Below are 20,406 nucleotides of genomic sequence, written 5' to 3'. Positions count from 1 at the left end.
CGCTAGACTGCTTCTGGGTTAGAACTTGCATCTGTAGTCTGGAGCTAGACGGGTTGGCGACAGGGTAATTAATTAAATTTATCTGCACTCTCTGCCGTTGGTGCAGGTACGATAGGTAGCGAGCGGGGTTTTCTTTTTGCGTCCAGCCATTATAGTCTGGTGAGGTTTTTTTTTTTTTTTGTCATAGCCGTCCGTAGCTTTTAGTATAGCTGAATATTCATTCGTCGGTCAGAAACCCCGAAACTCCTCCAGGAGCTCGGTATTGCTCGGGTAGTGGAGGGAAGGGAATTAATTAGCTGGATGATTCATGTGGGGGACCTGCATAGGCATCGTCAATTCACCCCCAGCTGCGGCTTACTACAGAGTATTCAAGGCCTGAATGGCTACAGTTGGACGCCACCAGGTATGGTTGGATTTTTTGCTTTTTGCTTTTCTTTTCTTTTCGATAGTACTTTTTTTTTATTTCTTTTTTACTTTTGTGCTCTGACTAAACTTTGTTTCCGCTCGTCAATCCGCTGCATCTCATCATTACCACAATCAATCAACTTCCCCACAAACCAAACCCAAAACAAAAAGCCTCGTCCGAAACAGCCATGACGCTCAAAGTCGTAGTAGTAGGCGGGGGCATCGCCGGCCTCGCCAGCGCGACGGCGCTCCGCAGAGCGGGCCACAACGTGACGATACTGGAGCGGTCGCAGCGGTTCGACAACGAGGTGGGCGCGGCCATCCACGTGCCGCCCAACTCGACCCGGCCGCTGATCGCCTGGGGCTTCGACGTCGTCCGCGCGCGGCTGGTGCGCTTCAAGCACAACGTGTTTGCCGACGGCAGGACCCTCGACGTGCAGATGGTGATCGAAAAGGACACCAACCAGATCGACCAGGTGTACGGCGGGCCGTGGATGGCCGCGCACAGAGTCGACCTGCACGAAGAGCTGAGGAGGCTGGCGTTTGCCGAGCCCGGGGCCGGAGGCGAGGCGTGGGGGACTGTAGATGTGCGACTTGGAGCCGAGGTGGTTGCTTACGTGAGTGTCTTTTTTTTTTTTTTTTTTTTTTACACTTGGCTACCGCCGTCGGTTGGTAATGAAACTGACCGAGAGCAACCGAAATCACACATAGAGCCCTGAAACCCCGTCCGTGACTCTTGCGGGCGGGGAGGTCGTCTCGGGGGACTTGGTGGTGGTGGCCAACGGCATCCATTCAGGGGCCCCCGCGGCCGTGACGGGTCAAACCGTGACACCCAAGGCCGTAGGCGTGTACAACTTTTGCTACCGGTTTCTCATCCCAACCGAGGTGCTCAATAGCGACCCGGCGACAAAGGATTGGGACAAGGAGCGAGGTGACGGAGCCATGAACTCATTTGTCGTCGGTGACAAGAGGCTGGTTTCGTACACATGTCGAGAGTGAGGGCGACCAGGCGTGGGGCGATCGACAAGGAAAGAAAGAGAGCAAAAAGAAAACTGACTTTTGAGGGTTTGTCTAGTAACGAGGTGCACAACTTTGTGGGCCTTTTCAACGATCCAAGTGCCGGGTCGGGCCAGAGAGAAGGTATGTCGACTGTCCATTCTACCTTTGGCCTGCCTGACGATGGGATAAATTATTTGCTGACCGATGGATTGCTTGGCTGTGTGCGCGCCTGCTTGCTTTTTCAAGACTGGCATGCCTCCGCAGACAGGTCCAAGGTCCTGGAAACCTTTTCCGAGTTCCACCCGCAGCTCCTAACCATTATAAGGTAAGCCTTGTCGACGTTGCCGTTCTGGTTGCTTCCATCCTTAGGCAGGCAGGGCATATAATATGAGTCTCTGACAAGTACCGTGACCCTCTCTGGGGCGTCACACTACCATGAACACAGCAAGGCATCAGAATACAAACAATGGCCGCTGTTGTACCGTGATCCCCTGCCAACCTGGATCAAGGGTGGTATGACCATTGTGGGCGACGCGTCACATCCAATGCTCCCCTGTGAGTAGCACAGCCTTGTCTATCTCATATGCAAGTCTGTTGATCGATACTGACAGTGGACATGGGAAAAAAAAAATAGTCCAGGGTCAAGGAGGCGCACAGGCCGTAGAGGACGGGGTGGCCCTCGGCATCTCAATGGCTGGAGCAACGCCCGAGACGGTGGGCGAGAGGCTTGTGGTTTTCGACGGCGTACGGCGCAACCGGGCCAGCGCGCTGCAGATTCTCAGCAATGTAGGGCAGGACGAGGCGCACAAGGTCAGGGAGGAAGTTGGAAAGTTTATTCCGATCGAGACGGTTCCGAGTAAGTGCATAGCCTGTGGCTAACCCCATTCTGCCGCATGGTCTTGTGATTTAGACAGTCGAGGAGAAGGCCTGCTGACTTTTTGTTCGTTTGTTTCTCTTTTTTTTTGCAGAGGGCCCAGAAGAGTTTTATGCTTTTAGCTTTGGGTACAATGTCGTCAAGGACATGGTGGACACGATGAGGAAGAAAATCGATCCTCAGTTTGAGCTTCCCAAGGGGTTTTTCATCAAGGAGCCGGCGATTCCAGGGCAAGCATAGGTATCAAACAAGCTTTCTTGTACCACACTAGCAGTAGAACTAGTCTGTCATTAGACCAATCACTTGGTCAGTAGATTACCGGAACCCTGAAATACCTTTAATCCGTACGACAAGTTTACTTTTTTTGTGGGCCGGTGTACATGTGGAACCCAAAAACCCAATTGACAAGACAAAAGATGGCGACGCCTTGACGCGCCATGCTTGATTGAAAACGCGGATAAGGAATTTGTGGGCCCCGCTCGTGGCACGACAGGGCATTCGATTACCGGGCCAACTCAACTCAATTGGAAAGTGCCTGCCTGTCTGCATACAATACCTGACGTGCATGCTTGCTGTGCGACCCAATCCAATTGCTCCAAGTTCAAATCCTCATTCTACTTTGTAGCTTGACTGCTGGCGCACACACACACACACACACACACACACACTCATTGACTTGTCTAATAGCATTTCTCTTCTTATACATAAAATATAGAAACAAAATCCATCCTTTGGCCCTTTTTCCATTTCGATTCCAAAACAAACATGGCGCCAATCGACGAAATCTGCCCCGACTGGGTATTCTGCATCAGCTCAAACGTCCAGTACGCTCACTCCTTTTTTTTTTTCCCTCCCTTTGCCGAGCTGTTTTCAATCGCGTGCTAACCTCGTCTTCTCTCTTTTTTTTTTCTCCGCCCCCTCCCTGTAGCGTCTGTCGTGACCGCGCCTGGTTCGTTGACTACACGCCCTTCTCCACGTACGTGTCCTGCGACCCCTCGAGCCCGGACCTGGGCGTCGTCGGCGTCGGCACCGTCCTCGTCCCCGTCGAATCCACGCCCGGTGCCGCGGCACCCACGCACCTCCGGCTCGTGTCGGTCCTGCACGCGCCCTCGGCCCGCGTCAACCTCATCGGCGGCATGGCCGTCATGGCCAACGGCGGCAGCTTCTCGCTCGGCGGCTCCCAGGGCCGTGGCGGCGGCGGCCTGTACGACGCCAGCGGGAGCCAGGTCGCACACTTTTCGAGGGACGCCGCCAACCCGCGCCTGATGGCCGTCAAGCTGTGGGGCAGCTGGCCGTCGAGCAGGATACAGCAGGGCGGGGTGGTCGGCGGCGGCGGCGGCGCCCATTGGGCTTCGCAGGAGCGCGAGAGGTGGTGCCGCTTCGTCGAGCGGTTGAGGATGCTGCAGCAGCAGGCCGCCCCAGCCGTGGCCACCAAGCGCAAGGCCTCGCTGGGCTGCTACGACGCCGACCCCTGCGGTCTCGAGGAGAGGCGGCAGTGCAAGCGGCAGCTCAACGGCGGCTACCGCCTGCCTATGCAACATTCGTTTCCTGAGACAAACAACAGCTGGGACACGAGGCAACAGGTCATGTGGGATGTCATGGTCGAATGAGTCGGGAGGGCACACACTTTGGATAAGGATTGGGGGGGTTTGGGAGCATGGGGGGTTTTTTTTTTTCTTTTTTTGGTTTGTATCAATATTTATTCATGAGTTATCCTTAATATTTCCGGCATCTGCCCTCGCTAGATAGAGCATCATTTCGCGGGCGCACAATATAGGGACCATTTACGTTCTACCAGCTGCTTTGGTTTTGTTGATGTAGGGTTGGTCAGGAGTAAATTGAACAGCGACAGGTCACAGGTGGAAGGAGACGCAGGGACACGGGGGCAGTAAAGGACACAGGGGCAGTCAATAGAAACGCCAGACCGTAAATTGCATGTCTTGTAATTCAACGCAAGTCAACATTCCCGAGCCAATCTTACCCCCAAACTTTGCTTCTTTGGCAAATCCATCTTCCCGTCGGGCTTTTTTTTTTTTTTTTTTTTTTTTTCCCTGCCCGGGCGACAACGGACATGACAAAGAAGCAAAGCTCAATTAAACCCACATGACCATAGAGAGAAAGCAGCCTGCCTCAAGATGCAGATTTGAAAAAAAGGAAAAGCGGATTGTCAAGCTTTCATAACTTCCAAAGCCCCCCGAAAAGGTCTGGTTGTTCGACAAGAACCTGTTTGGCGGCTTTGGTCTCGGTGGTTTTGTCTAGTGAGGGATATCTTGTAGTGTCCTCGCATCAAGACAGTCGTGTCGTTTGCTAAGAGTCGAATATCGACGTGGTCAAAGTGGCCTTGTAGTCTCTAGACGTAATCGAGGCAGGCATTTCTCAGCCCTGTTGCTAGCTGGGAAAACTCGGGCTGCTGCTCAGTGCGCTTTGCGATTGGAATCAGCAGAGCAGTGTTGGACTGTCAGTGACCACCCAATTCGGCCAGGGGTTCACAGAGGGAGACGAATCACATTTTTACCATTTCAACGTCTCAACTGACTCCTCGCCGTGTGATATAACCCTCTCCTTGCTCTCGAGCAAGCGCAACCTCTTGGTCCTCTTCTCTGCAAGAAACAGATCATTTATATCCGCGTTCTTGTCGCTCGACCATCGTCACCCGACGTGGTCGTTGTGACGGCGTTATCCATCATCCACGACCAACGTATCCCCCATCCGATTGGCCTGCACGTCTTCGTTGGCTTGTGGGCTGTAAACATCGTGGTGGTGATGTCGGACCCAGCCGTAAAGAGGCCAGTGGAGGCGACGGTCGACATGAAGCAGATGCTGTTGTCTAGGGTGACGGGGATGGTCGTGGGTATGTGGGGTGTTTCCGTCGTCTTGGTCGGCTTGGCCGGACCGCAACTGGTCATGATAGATGTCGCCGCGGCAGAGGATGTAGCAGTGCCACTGCGGGCCATGTTGGTCAGCGAGACGATGTAGGCCTGACAAGCGACTGGCGTTGATGAAGACGGCGTGCTGGACGGGGACGAGGTGACGCGACGGGTTCGCGCCGTCTGGGTACACTGCATAATGGCCACGGCTACCGTTGTCGGCGTTGGGACCCCTTCGTTGAAGGTCTGGCACGAAGTCACCACCTCGGCCTAGCAGAAACTGTACTTGGTGGATGATGTAGAGCCGAGAAGATGGCTATTGACGGCACCTCGGGCCTTTTTCTGTTTCTTGTCGGCCAGGCTAGTTGTCACGCTGAGAGTGGGCGTCTTGTAGGTCGACGTGGAAGATAGAAAGCGCCCAATGGTTGATGTGGCGTGGTCGCAGGTGATCAAGGTGCTGCTGGTGTTGGTCCGGTGACTCGAGTCAAAGGCTGAGGGAAAAGTGGGCGATGTCTCGCTGGATAAGGCCTCGCTGTAGTCATTATACCGACGGTTCTCCATGTGTGGCAATGCCAGGATGATAACTGTTTTGAGGACTAGGATTGTTCGAGATGGCTGAAGTTGAGGAGTTAGGGTTTCGTCAGCGATGTATAACCAAGTAGATCAAAGCAGCCAACCTCACCTTCATTGTCCCGGTGAGTATCTAGCAGGCGGGTTTGGCTTTCTGGAGCGATGTCTGCTATGAATCTGGAAGTTGGCCCTTGAGAAATCGAGGCCAGAAAGTCAGGCAGGATTGGTGAAAGGAAGCGGATCGTATTGATCAAACGGGAAATTTGGTTCTCTCTTTCTTTCATCAGCTGACGTGAATCTTGTTCTATTTGGCTTGGAAGAGCAATAATCAGGAAGAATTCCTATACTCTGGTGCAAGGTGAACTGATCTGAAGCTGATTGTACTTTCGTCAGCCCTCATTGGATTTGTAGGTAATAAGTACTGGAAGCGAGAAGCATGGAATCTTCATATCGTAGCTGCATCCAAGTGATCTGGGGCAACGAGTCTTTGATATCTGTACTCCTCACTTGGGCTCGAACAAGACTTGTGGGTTGCGAACATGGCGCGGCAAGTGTCTTTTCGCTACAAATACAGACAGCAGCTGCGTGCGTTTTATAACATGCTGATCAAGTCACCAACTCTGGAGTCTGGACATAATGCTCTCAATCTAATCAATCTATGAAAATATGTAAACATACCAAGCCACGACAACCAACACCGACATGCCCTGAGACTACAGCAAAGTTAAAAACCTTATTTTTGACAAAAGATTTTGAACCGCTAATTTCTAATCCCGCTGCTTTTTGTAACGCTAGAACCAAACATTTTATCGTTATTTCTTTAAGCAATCACCTGCTAATAAGTCCTGGATTGAAATATATTTAGAATGTAAAACCCCGTTTTAAAAAAGTATACGCGCTGGAAAATAAGGGCCCCGTTACCTATCTTTTCAACGGTTAAATGATAAAAAATAGGTTTAAAGGCCTATTTTGGTTCCACCAAAACTAGTATTAAGAAGAAATATTAATAACGTTCGGTGTAATTAGTTGCAAACCTCTTTTCATTTTTGATGACCGGGTAAACCAAAATATAGCGGTGGTACACCCGTAAATGCGTTAAAAGTCGAATTATTATAACGTATTGTCAGCGCCATAATATATTTAATGCTATAACGCGCCCGGACATCGGTTTTACGGTTTAATAATGATTACGTGACTAATAAGAATTATTTAAATCCATTTAACGGCGATTAAACACCGATTGCGTTATTTACCGGGTATTAAATCCCTGATCATTTCTTACGGAAATAAGGTACTAAAAATTAAACTACCGCCCAATTTCTTAACTGGGGGTTTTGAAGTTCAAAATTATCCGGTTTAAGTCATAATGATTTTACCGGAAAAAAAGATTTCAAAACCCATTTACGGACATTTATATACTTTATTTGGAGGCCTTCCAACGTGGAAATGCAAAAGTTTAATATTACAAATTGAAACAATTTAAAAAGCGAAACCGATATTTTAATGGAATTTTGCGTAAAATATAAAGGTTGAAAAACTTATTTATAAAAATGGGATTATTTATTATGATTTATATGCGTTATTTAGCATGTGGTAGGTCCACGTTTATCTGTATATAAGCCATAACAAATAGTGCCGAAATGGGGCTGTCGGGGTTGTCGGATTATCCGTTATTTTGTATTGCAGGAGTTGCGATTTAAAGGTCAGCGAATGGGGTTTACCCTGTATCGGGTTAATACCCACCCGACACTTACGAGTCAGCTACGCTATATCGGGTTAAAAATTCACCAAATTTGCAAATTAGTGCGAACCCAGCAATGGTTCATATGGCGATAAGGGCGTTTTTTCCAAAACCCATATAAAATAATTTTTCGGAAAATTATATACGGCACCGGAACGTTATTTGGCGTGCGGACCCCCATTTCGATGTCGGAAAATATATAAACGAAATAAAACAAAATTTCCCCCATTAATGAATTTAAGCTATTAATCCCAAAACTAATGAACCATTTCAGTGAATAATTCTAATATATTTAGTGGATTTAAGCCCTATAATTACAGGTATTAAGCCCCTGTAATTACAGGCCTTCTATAGCGCAACTAGCACCACGCCGCACTCAGGCTAATGCCTAAACCCCTGTTAGCAGCCCATATTGTTAACAGGTTATAGACCCGGAAAGGTTTTAGCTTGTGCACCAAAATATATTTTGCATCGTTGGGAAACCTGAAATTTAGGTTTTATTTTGGTTATTGTCGCATTTTTACAGTACGTATATTAACGAAGATATTGCTGTTTTTGTGCGAAATTGTTGGTTATAGGCGCTAATTCAGCATTTAACCCGTTACATTTACAGTGACGATCGCTGAAAATTAGCGTTCAATTCAGGCCTAATTTTCAGGTATTGCAGCGCTCGCTTGCATTGCAAATCCAAAATTCTTGGTGTGGTTTTTGTAAATCGTGCACGCCATTGTAATTAGCTTAAATTTTAATGGGGATTACGCTGGGGAATTAGGGCCAAAAACCCCTATATTCGTTCGCTAATAATCCATTAAAATATTAATACGTTTAATAGGGTTTGTAATAGCCTATAAGCCCGTTAGCGGAATGACGTTAATTGGCTCGTTACCCTGCACGTTACCCTGCACGATACCCTGCAAATTACCCTGCACCCATTTAACGAATTAAATTCGTTACGTGTACCTGGATTGGTATAAATACCAGGGCACCCACTAATTGCGGATTTTAGGGATTCCAACCCTGTATTTTTAATGGATTTCGACCATTGAAAATAGCAATAAACCCTGTAATTGGCAATTACGGTCCTATACCCGTTTAAAGGTAAACGGTATAAAAAATCCTAAAATAGGGTATTTATTCTTAAACGACTAAATTAGTTTATTATAACTCTCAATTAGCGAATTGCAATTATAATTTAGGCTACCCTACAATGAAAGACAGCCCTATATCGGGCCTTCTAAGCCCATTTTCAATAGATACGGGGCCTAAGCCCAGCCCAACAGAGGTTTTGAGCGTTAAATTACAGGCCCAAAACCTGCAATTAAACGCTTTAATTGCGCAACCGGATTAATTTTCAAGGATAATTTAACAGTTTATTGCCTTACTGTTAATTATATGCGTTATTTAGCATGTAATTGGCCCACTTTTATCTGTATGTAAGCCACAATAGATAGTGCCGAAGTGGGGCTATTGGGGCTGTCGGATTTTCCGCTATGTGTGTTGCAAGAGTTGCGATTCAAAGTCAGCGAATGGGGTGTCACCCTGTACCGGGTTTAACACCCACCCTGCATTTGCGAGTCAGCTACCCTGTACCGGGTTGAAATTTTCACCAAGTCAGCAAATTAGTGCGAACCCAGAAATAGTTTGTATGGAAATAAAGGTGTTTTTTCAACAACGCATACAAAATAATTTTTCGGAAAATCGTGTGCGGCACCGGAACCCTTTTCGGGGTGCGGACCCCCATTTCGATATCGGAAAATATGTAAGGGAAATAAAGCAAAATTTCCCCCACCAATAAATTAAATTTATTAGTCCCAAAATTAGTAAATTTAATGTATTTAAAGCCTATAATCACAAGTTCTTATAACGTAATTAGCACCACGCCGCACCTAAACTAATATTTAACCCCTAGTTGATAACTTATACTGTTAATAGGCTATAAGCCCGGAAAAATTCTAATTTATGCACTAAAATGCATTTTGCATCGCTGGAAAACCTAAAATTTAAGCTTTATTCTAGTTATTGTCGCATTTTTACAATACGTATATTAACGAAAATATTGCTGTTTTTATACGAAATTGTTGGTTTTGGCGTTAATTTAGCATTTAACCCCCTGTTTTTACAATAAGGATCGCTAAAAATTAACGTTCGATTTAGGCCCTTTTAAATACTGCAACGATCGTTTGCATTGCAAATCCAAAATTTTTGGTGTGGTTTTTATAAATCGTGCACGCTATTGTAATTGGTTTAAGTTTTAATAGGGTTTACGTTGGCGAATTAGGGCTAAAAACCCCTGTATTCGTTCGCTAATAGCCCACGAAATATTTTAATGCGTTTAATAGGGTTTACAATAGCCTATAAACCCATTAGCGGAATTATATTAGTGGTTAATTTACCCTGTACGATACCCTGCAGTCTACCCTGCATCTTTTTAACGAATTGAATTCGTTACGTGTACCTGGATTAGTACAAATAACAGGGAACCCATTAATTACGGATTTTAGGGATTTTAACCCTCTATTTTAATGGATTTTAATTATTAAAAATAGTAATAAACCCTGTAAATGGTAATTAGAAGCCTATACCCGTTAAAAGGTAAACGGTATGACAGATCCTAAATTAAAATAGGGTATTTACCCTTAAACAATTAAGTTAATTAATTATAGCTATAAATTAGCGAATTGCAATTATAATTTAAATTATTTTACAGTCGAAAACAACGCTATATCGGGCCTTTCTGGCCCAATTCCAACAAATAAAAGGCCTAAACCCAGCCCAAACGAAATTTTAACCGCTAAATTACAGGTTTAAAACCTGCGATTAAAAGCGTGAACTACGCAAATGGATTAATTTTAAAGGACAATTTAACAATTAACTACCCTATTAACCCTAAAAAACCGTAATTCCATTAATTTTAATAGTAATTCGGAAAATAAACCCGCTACCGCATCCCCTAATCCATTTGGTAACTTAATTTTGAATAACGGGATAAATGAAAAATTATCGAAACGGGTATTTTCTTTCCCCGAAAATTGTAAATTAGTAGGGGTTAATAATTACGATTTGTGGAAATAGGCGTTAATAGTACAATTTAAAGTTATAAAAGCAGTGGAATTTTTTTCCAACCCTAAAATTCGTTATACCTTACCGGAAAACAAGCAATTAATCCTACAATTGCTTTAAAAAACAGTTTAACCAAGGAATTTTTAAAATTTATTGCATGGCATTCCAACCCCGTAACGGTTAATAAAACCCTGGAAAATAACTATTTCGTTGCACCCGAAATTAATCCAGATTTACTATATTGGGAATTCCACGCTTTAAATTTTTCAAAATTTAAAGGAATAATACCTGAATTTAACAGCCGTTTTAACTTAATGGTAGCTAAATTAGCGAATACCAACGTGCAAATTAACCCCGTAAATGTACGAAATCAGTATTTACGGGCCCTGGAAAGGATATTCCTTATTTGGACCGAACGCCAACGCAATATTTAACGGGCCCTGCAGGCAATAGGCCAAAATTCGGAAAAATTAAATTTACAATATTTTATGGCTGACCTTATATCCGAAAATTCGATTTTAAGTTTTACAACGGCTAAGGCCGCTAATTATAGGTCTGAAGGCAGAAAAACGGGTAAAAGAAACGCTAAAAAGGGCGCCAAAAAGGAAAATAATGGGCAGGAAACCACCTTTAAATCACGAAAAAAAATAAAAACTCTAATTCGGATTCTGTTTTTGCAAAAAATACTAATTCCTCCAATTTCAGCGAATTAACCGCTGGAACGGCCATGATTTTTATGGATTTCGAATTATTTACGGGCTCGATTCCAAATAACGCTAACGAAAGGGCAGCGTATAATGCTTTGGAACAGAAGGTTAATTCCGCTATTAGCGGAATTATAAAATTACGTTTGGATTCGGATTCGGAAACCGATACCGGTAAAACGTTAAAACCACAGGTTTTAGCAGCTAATTTTAAAGTTAAAACGAAACCTGGACGCGGCGTAAAAAGGACCCCTAAATTATGGAAATTAGGTTACCCTATCCTGTACGATATAGGTAGCTCGCACTATATTTTTGCAAATAAGCAGTTTTTTACCGATTATACCCCCGGTTTTACAATCGAAATCGGTACAGGAGGTGGCCCTGTTAGGTTTGTAAACACCGGAATTGTAAAAATACAGGTCCGTTACGGCCAAAAAGCTGACGAATTTAGAAAAATTACGTTAAATAACGTTTTATATATCCCCTCGTTTGGAATAAATATCGTTAGTGGTTTTATACATTATAATATAGGGGGCGTACTATTAGAAAATACCTTGTACGATAAAGATCGCAAAGCGTAAAAACGTTTAAATACCGTTAAATATTCGTTTTATTTAAAAGTTAAATGGTGCGATATCCTTGTTCAAAATAACATTATTTCAAATTACGCCTATATAATAGGTGAATATAATACCGTTTTTGGCATGGCTTCACAGGGGGCTACAAAGGGCTACGCAGCCCCGTTGGAAGTAAAATTGAATAATATAAACCCTAAAGGGGCTTATAAAATTTACACTGATTCGGAACCGGAAGAAAATACGGTAACGGAAGAGCTAAATCCCGAACAAAATACGGAAATAGCCGTAAATTCACCTATAACGCAGAAATTTAGCGGTAAAAACCCTGAAAATCCACGTAAGATTGGGCCCCGTAGGCCCGGCACACCGTTAAGTGACCTTTTTATATAACCTAATACAAAAGGGACTATTTCCGAAAAAAAGGGGGTTTCCCATATAAGAAATCCGTTATTAAAACCTTTTTTGTTATCGGATTCAAAGCAGGCCCTTGTAAATTACTTCCCTTCAGGTTTCAAACGGATTACGGAGGTTGGTTAACCCTTAAAGGAGACGGAATTACAAATAATTATAACGAAATCCAGGCCCAAAAAACCCGGTTATAACACAGGCGTTTGGGGCATATAAAGTTATTATTGCTAAAAAATAAAGTTAAAATTATAAAAGGTTTACCTAATTTTGACAAAATCAGGGCAATTACTTATATTATTTGCGGTAAAGCTATTTTTATTGAGCGTCCAAATAAAGTCGCACTCCTTACACCCCCTAATATTTTCGATTTTATAAAGGGTAATATAGTGATTTTTAAGCCTAATCCTCACAATAAAAAGCCCGTATTTTTGTTATTAATGGACCGAAAATTACGTTTTCGGTGGTTTATCCCATTTAAAAATAAAACAGGACCTACGGTTTTAGTGGTTATTAAAGGTTTTTTTAGGGTTTTAAAGGCTACGTACGGGCGCTACCCCCTGAATTTTCACTTCGATGGGGGGTATAAGGTTAATACAGAGTTTTAAATTTGGTTTACAAATAAAAATGTTAATTTTAGCATTCCGAATCCCTATAACCACGGCTAAAACGGATTAACGGAACGGTCCGTTAGGGTTATTTTAGATAGGTTTCGGTTTACCATTATAGCGGCGGGTTTATTATTATATTTATAATATTATTTATTATTTACCGTAATTAATTTAATTAACCGTATAGCCGTAGTTAATAGGGATTTACTGCCTTACGAGGAATTTTATTCCGAATTCCAACCTGGATTACCGTATAAGCCCAGTCTAGAGCATTTTCGGGTTATTAGTACTATATACCAGGTTATTTTACCGCTGGAAAAACGCCAAAAATTTAATAAATTGGGTCCCCGTACCGAAACGGTGAAATCTTTAACCCATTTATTAAATTTTACAGCGTTGGTTTATATACCCGTTAAACGGGCCGTATATAAAACCCTTACCGTAAAAACTGTAAAGGGTATAACCGTTGAAATTTGGTTATTTTAAAAGAAACGCTATAAATTTTAATAGGGGAAAATACAAATTTAAAGGGGGATTTTAATTTTAAATTGAAAAACGAAATTAACAGCGTTCCAGCGGATAATTATCCCTTAAAAACGCTGAAAATATAGGGTGATTACTATTTATTACAGGGTAGTTACCACCCATTACAGGGTATTTAAACCCTGAAAATATAATACCCATTAGGTTTGTATAATTTATTGTTCGCCCCCCAAAACGTATAACGGTAGGGGTACCTAATCCAGTATTTAAAATAATGGGAATTCCGGTGTTTTCAGCACCTAAAATATAGAATATGGAGTTAAATTCGCAGTTCGAAAACCCAAATTTAATGGATATAAACTACGTGCATTATTTTTGTTTTTAAACCCAAAAAAATAAAGAAAAAGCCCACTAAAGACGGTGAACCAAGGAGTTACTCACAGGCTTAAGATAATCCTAAAATTACTAAATAGTTAACTGCTTTAACGTTTAAATTCGACCAGATCGTTATTGCAAAAACCTTCCGTTTTGTTTTTGAAACTAAAATGCCTATAGGCCGCAAATTTGTTTTTACCCGGCCGGTATTTAAATTAAAAAAGGATAAAAATAAAAAACCTATAAAATATAAAGCTAGGTTTGTTATTAGGGGTTGTTTACAGGTCGAAGGCCTAAATTATATCGAAATTTTTGCTAGAATTAATATACCGCCTACCTGACGTATATTATTAGCCATAGCTAATGCACAAAATTGGGAAATAAAACAAATCGATTTTATCGGTGCGTTTTTGAATAATAACCTTACCGACGTAAATATATACTTGCAAATTCCAAACGGTTTTAAGGAATGGGCCAAATTTTACAACTTTATTACCGCTAAAACTTTAGTGGAAATGGGTTATAATCCGAAAGAATTGCAGGTTATACAGTTGGATAAGGCGCTATACGGTTTGAAACAGGGTCCGAAAAATTGGTAAAACAAGTTTAAAACCCTATTTTTCAAAAAAGGTTTTAAACCGTTAATTTCTAATCCCATTGTCTTTTATAACGTTAAATCCAAACATTTTATCGTTACCATTGTAAATAACTGCCTGCTAATAGGTCCTAAATTGCAATATATTTAGGATTTAAAAACCCGTTCTAATAAAATATACGCGTTGGAAAACAGGGGCCCTGCAACTTGATTTTGAAACGTTTAAATTATAAAGGATAAATTTAAACGCCTATTTTAACTCCATTAAAGCTAATATACAAAAGAAATATTAGCAGTATTCGGATTAATTAATCGCAAACCTATATTTATTCCTTTATAATTGGGTACAATACAATGTAGCGGGGGTAGACCCGTAAATGCGTTAAAAATTAAATTATTATAGCGTATTATCGGCACCCTTATATATTTAATATTATTAACGCGCCCGGATATCGGTTTTGCGGTTTAATGGTTTTTACGTTTTTTAACAAAAATTATGACAATCCATTTAACGGCAGCTAAAAACCTATTACGTTATTTAACGGGTATTGAATCCTTATTTATTTATTACGGAAATAAAATATTTAAAACCGAATTACCACCCAATTTATTAATAGGGGGTTTTAAAAGCCTAAAATTATTGGGTTTTATTAATACCGATTTTACCGGGGCTAAGGAAAATTTAAAATTCATTTACGGATATTTATATACCTTTTTGGGGGCCTTATAAAGTGGAAATGCAAAAAAGTTAATATTGTAATTTTAAACATTCCAGAAACCAAAACCGATGCTTTAGCGGAAACCCTGCGTAAAACACAACGGTTTAAAAGCTTATTTATAAGGATTAGACTACCTGTAATAGGTTTTATTGCAATATTTGGAAATAATACAGGCTTTATAGCTGACGTATATAACCCTACGGACCACTAACGTATTAAATATACGTTATTAAAATTTTATTACGCACGGGAGTTAATTATAAAAGGATTAGTAACCCTAAAATACCTCGAATCCAAAGACATACCCGCTAATGGTTTAACAAAACCCTTAACACTTCCAATTCACAAAATCTTTTTAAAATTTATAGGGTTTAAACTTTTAAAAATTTAGTTTTTACTTATTAAATTTTAAAGTATTACTTAATTAATTCGTTAGCTAATTACCCACCACATTTCCTTTGTTTGCAGTATTGGATCTTTGTTAGCCCGATACTGTCCGTATTACCCAAATTTACCCTGCATAGGTTAATTAATAAACAAATTTTACCGACCTTATACCAAAAATTGTATCAAAATTGAAAAGGCTCGTATTTTGGGCGATTTACGCATTCGAAATACCCTATATAGTATACCTAATCTGGATTATTACCAACAAATAGCCAAATTAGCTATTTGGCTTAATAGTTAATTCCGTGGGTTAATATTATGCAAATCGGGGGTTTGAATCCGGGGGTTGTTACAATTTTGGGGGTTTTTTCCAATTCGGGGGTTCGTCCATTTCGGGGTTAACAGGTCGGTATAAAGGGTTTAATCATCCAGGGGGCTTACATCGGGAGTTCGAGTCGGGTTGGGACATAAGGGGGATTTTTTTTAGGGTTTTATTTTTTATATACTTTTTTTTCAATTTTATGTAAATAATAGCAAAAAAGGGGGTATTAATTATATGCGTTATTTAGCATGTAATGGGTCCATTTTTATTTGTATATAAACCATAATCATTAGTGCCGAAATGGGGTTATTGGGGCTATCGGACTTTCCTTTATATTTTTATTAATAATATGGGTTACTAACAGGGGTTTAGGCATTAGTTTAGGTGCGGCGTGGTGCTAATTGCGCTATAAAGGCCTGTATTTACAGGGCTTAAATGCATTAAATGCACTAAGATGGTACAATAATTTTGGCATTAATAATTTAGATTAATTGGTGGGGGAGACTTTGTTTTATCTCCCTTATATATCCTCCGACATCGAAATGGGGGTCCGTACGCCAGAAAGCGTTCCGGTACGGCATACGATTTTCCGAAAAATTATTTCGTATACGTTATTGAAAAAACAACTTTATTGCTATACAAACCATTTTTGGGTTCGCACTCATTTGCTAATTTGGTGAAATTTTTAATCCGGTACAGGGTCGGTGTTAAACCCGGTATAGGGCAAACCCCATTCGCTGACCGTTAAATCGCAACTTCTATAGTACAAAATATAACGGATAATCCGACAACCCTGACAGCCCCACTTCGGCATTATTTATTGTGGCCTATATACAAATAAATGTGGACCCATTACATGGTAAATAACGCATATAGTTAACAGGCATTAGTCGCGCAATTATTGTTTAAAATTATATATTGCCGCATTGTTGGTTTTGCGTTTATTAATTAAAGTTTTATAACAACTTTATATAAAATAAATAGTGGTTATTCTGGGAGTTGATAATTGTTAAACACCAGGCGGTAATTAATTTTCTATATACGGGAAAATATAATAATTATTATACACCGTTAATTCCGTTCGTTTCGATTATTTTAGTTTAAACAAATGTGCGTAATAATTTCGCTGTAAATAACTGTTGTTTCTCGAATTTGTGGTTATTTTCGTCGCGCGTATTTGGTATATTGTTTATTATCATCATTCTTGCAATAATTATTCGTTCGGATGGAGATTATATTATCGTCGCACGACAATATGCGATTTAATACTCTAATATAAGCGTTGTGACTTCGTCCAATGTTAACCTTGTGATTTTTTCATCGGAAAATACTTAATTTAAGCATCAAGTAATAGCATACACCGGATTCCAACGGCTAAATAATTAATGGAATAAGTTTTGGTACGCGCGATTTATTTCTTTACGTTACCAATTCGTAAATTTCGTACAATTGGACGTTATATTTCTATTTATTAAATATTATTTGTAAAACCGTCGTCTTTTTAATATATCATGGTAAAATTTAGTATAAGAGGTAATAATAATATATTTTTCTATATTCGGATATATTCGGTGTAATACCTTATTCAAATTTGACGATAATACGTTGTTATTGCACCGTTAGCTAAAAACTTTGCGTGCGGCCCGTATAACGCAATTAGTTATCCCGTTCCGCCGGGTCGAATCCTCCGCCCCGCATCTCCCTATTCGTGCATGCGCGCTTGTGAGGCTATCCCAACACCTATATAATAAACATGATCTTTCGGAAAATCCTTGCGGCACCGGAAAGTTTTTGGCGCGCGGACCCCCATTTCGATATCGGAAGGTATATAAGGGAAATAAAGCAAAGTTTCTCCCACCGACTAATTAGACTATTAATCCCAAAATTATTGTAACCAATTTATTGCATTTAGTGCATTTAACCCCTGTAATTACAGGCTTTACAGCACTGTTTAATACCACGTCACACTTTGGTTAATGCCTAAGCCCCTGTTGGCAGCCCATATCGTTAATAGGATTAATTGCGGAGCGTTCGTTCTAGGATAAGCCTTGAGATTAATAGGCACTATTAACGGAAATTCTAGACTGAAGAGAAAAAAGAAATTATAATTGACGGCGCGCTGGAGAGACACGTCTAAGTCCGGGGTCAGTGGATCCCTTTATCCGATCCCTGGCTCGGCGTGGAGCCGAGTCGTGATTCTGAGGGTAGGTTTGGGGGCCTGATCCTCACACTCCGATATATGCCTGGCTGTGACACCAGATATTTAAAATTCGTTTTTCACTTCTTTAAAATTACCATAATCCATAACTGTCAGTCACGCGCTTGAAAAATTCCATTTAGTTCGTACGCTCTAAAATTAAATGTTAGGATAATTCTTTTTTTAATATGATTCAAATTATGTATTCAGATATTTACTTACATCGGTTGCATTTGTGATTCACGTACTCGTGGGGATCATCGCTGCTAAAGCCGCATCTGGAGCATTTTTGATAATGGTCGCTGCGAGCTTCAAGTTTAACGTCGGAGATGGTTGCGACCTCAGTGTTGCCATTTAGGCTGGCCGGAGTGGGAAGTGCTGCAATTCCGACTGCATATAATGCAATAGCGAAAGTGATTTTGGAGAGTTGCATTTTGGTAAATTGAAAAAAAATAACAGAAGACTTTGGTATATCAAAAGCTGAACTTAAACTTTTGGCTTTGAAATGAAAAGCAGGAATAGAAATGGAGAAATCACGAAGTAGTCGAAAGAAGGTGAGGTATTTATATTATATTATCAAAAGCATTTTTTACTGATTTCGGTTTGCATGAATCCGCATAAAGGTATGAAATTCCATTTGATGACCTTATTTAAAAACGATGCTGTTAATAGAAACAAAGGACGTTCAATGCATAATTTACACTTAATATAAAAAGGCAAGCTTGTAAAATATTTTTTTATCGGACCGCTTTTGACGAAAGTATTATGGCTTTCAATTTACCTTTTCTTTAATTATGCTTATATTGAATGTTTATGTTTTGTATAAACTTGCGCTTTGCTTTTTTAATTCAATATTTCCTTATTTTGGTGGGTATCCGCTAACTGGGGGCACCATTGTATTACGGCCAAAAAGGTGAGCCGGTACAAAAAAGGCCAGGTGGGGTATCACCCCTCGTAAATGATAAACGCGACGAAAGCTTCCTAGCAAATGGAGCCCGGACTAAGTAAAGGAATCACGTAACCTAACGTAAACGCCAAAAAAAAGACAAAATAATTGATAAAATCTCAATTGGGAATTACAAATTATACAGATTAAAAAAATTACATCGGCAATATAATTTATACAAAACACGCTTATTACCACGTAAATAAATACGATTTTAGGACTGCTAAACAGCAATTAAACCCTAGCTAACCTTAATATTTATTTGAAACCGATTATAATTTTACTTCAATTATTGAAAATGCCAGGTACCCAGTCCAAAACGTTTAATTGTTTTAACCCACTGTATTTGACCATAGAAACAGGTTACGCGATTCCTTATTCGTATTACATTAGCTCGATTTTGAAGTATATATATATATATATATATATATAGAAGGAAAAAGAACAACAGTAAGGTTTATTAATTAAACAATTAAATATAGTAATTTGGCTGTGCCACAACCAGGCAAGCACTACAGGTGGCCCATGATAAACGCAAAAAAGGAAACCTAACCCCAAATTTTGACCAGCAATAATTTATGCACTATATATAATACCAAAGTTTAATAGCTGCCGGTAATTCCGATAATGATCCCAAAATATGTTTGTATTTTTTGGAAGTTATATGAATAACTCTCTATTAATCTTCCGAATACATTTACTGAATAATAGTGGCAGGGCCACCGCCAATGTCGTATGGCAATAATAGGAAGATGGCAATTGGAAGCCAATCGGCTAGTTATCTAACACCATATCCCCTGCTAAATAAAACGATTCGATTTAGGACTAAAAACTATTAATTGTAACTAATACGCTAAAGGATTTCGAACTAGACTTATTAGGTACTAAGGTTTATATTTATACCAGTTACTAGGCCTTATTGTACTAAGCGAGCCAAAAAAACTGTATACGTTTGCGAAACACAATAAATTATTCAACTAATCCCGATATTATTTTCGAATACCGTCCCGGTAAAAATAATATAATAAACGATATTTTTCCGCGTAAGATTATCGATAGATTTACGGCTAAAACCCGAACTATGTTAAACCGTATTAAACTGTTGTTAATCATATGCATTATTTTGCCTTTAACGGGTCCGCCTTTATTTCTATCTAGTCCACAATATAAAGTGCCAAAATGGGGCTGTCGGGGTCATTAAATTATCCGTTTATTTATATTATCAGAGTTACGATTTAAAGGTTAGCGAATGGGGCTTACCCTATACCAGGTATAATACTCACCCTGCGTTTATGAATCAATGACCATGTACCACTGCGTGCGAACCCAAAAATAGTTTATATAATAATAAAGGTGTTGTTTAAAAACCCTACATAAAATAATTTTTCGGAAAATCGTGCGCGGTACAGGAACGCGTTTATTACCCCCATTTCCATATTAGCAGGTATATAAGGTAAGTAAAGCAAAATTACTCGCACCAATTCATTTAAGCTATTAATGCCAAAATGAGCGCATGTAATGCATTTAACCCCTATAATTACAAGCTTTATCACACTAATTAATATCAC

The 20,406-nt window shown here is 40.5% G+C and overlaps 4 protein-coding genes across 4 annotated transcripts; 2 read left to right on the top strand and 2 right to left on the bottom strand.

The window, feature by feature from the left end:
* Positions 1 to 593: 593 nt before the first annotated feature.
* On the top strand, positions 594 to 2,518 carry PpBr36_10888 (uncharacterized protein; the record flags this gene model as incomplete). The annotated part of the gene is made up of 7 exons (XM_029897996.1): positions 594 to 1,022; positions 1,117 to 1,400; positions 1,481 to 1,545; positions 1,669 to 1,729; positions 1,850 to 1,959; positions 2,039 to 2,260; positions 2,373 to 2,518. The coding sequence occupies 7 exons, from the start codon at positions 594 to 596 to the stop codon at positions 2,516 to 2,518; spliced, it is 1,317 nt and encodes a 438-aa protein (XP_029743822.1).
* A 525-nt stretch (positions 2,519 to 3,043) lies between these two features.
* Positions 3,044 to 3,888, top strand: PpBr36_10887 (uncharacterized protein; the record flags this gene model as incomplete). The annotated part of the gene is made up of 2 exons (XM_029897995.1): positions 3,044 to 3,102; positions 3,207 to 3,888. 2 exons carry the CDS (start codon positions 3,044 to 3,046, stop codon positions 3,886 to 3,888), a joined length of 741 nt encoding a protein of 246 aa, XP_029743816.1.
* A 1,008-nt stretch (positions 3,889 to 4,896) lies between these two features.
* PpBr36_10886 (uncharacterized protein) lies at positions 4,897 to 5,833 on the bottom strand (the record flags this gene model as incomplete). Its single annotated transcript, XM_029897994.1, has 3 exons — positions 4,897 to 5,391; positions 5,470 to 5,760; positions 5,828 to 5,833. The coding sequence occupies 3 exons, from the start codon at positions 5,831 to 5,833 to the stop codon at positions 4,897 to 4,899; spliced, it is 792 nt and encodes a 263-aa protein (XP_029743817.1).
* Positions 5,834 to 18,005: 12,172 nt separating this feature from the next.
* PpBr36_10885 (uncharacterized protein) lies at positions 18,006 to 18,325 on the bottom strand (the record flags this gene model as incomplete). Its single annotated transcript, XM_029897993.1, has 2 exons — positions 18,006 to 18,016; positions 18,115 to 18,325. The coding sequence occupies 2 exons, from the start codon at positions 18,323 to 18,325 to the stop codon at positions 18,006 to 18,008; spliced, it is 222 nt and encodes a 73-aa protein (XP_029743818.1).
* Positions 18,326 to 20,406: the final 2,081 nt, after the last annotated feature.

The sequence above is a fragment of the Pyricularia pennisetigena genome, assembly GCF_004337985.1.
Source record: "Pyricularia pennisetigena strain Br36 chromosome 4 map unlocalized Pyricularia_pennisetigena_Br36_Scf_11, whole genome shotgun sequence".
In the NCBI taxonomy this organism is placed as follows: domain Eukaryota; kingdom Fungi; phylum Ascomycota; class Sordariomycetes; order Magnaporthales; family Pyriculariaceae; genus Pyricularia; species Pyricularia pennisetigena.
Note: the sequence above shows the minus strand (reverse complement) of the source record. Positions and strands in the feature narration are given on the sequence as shown.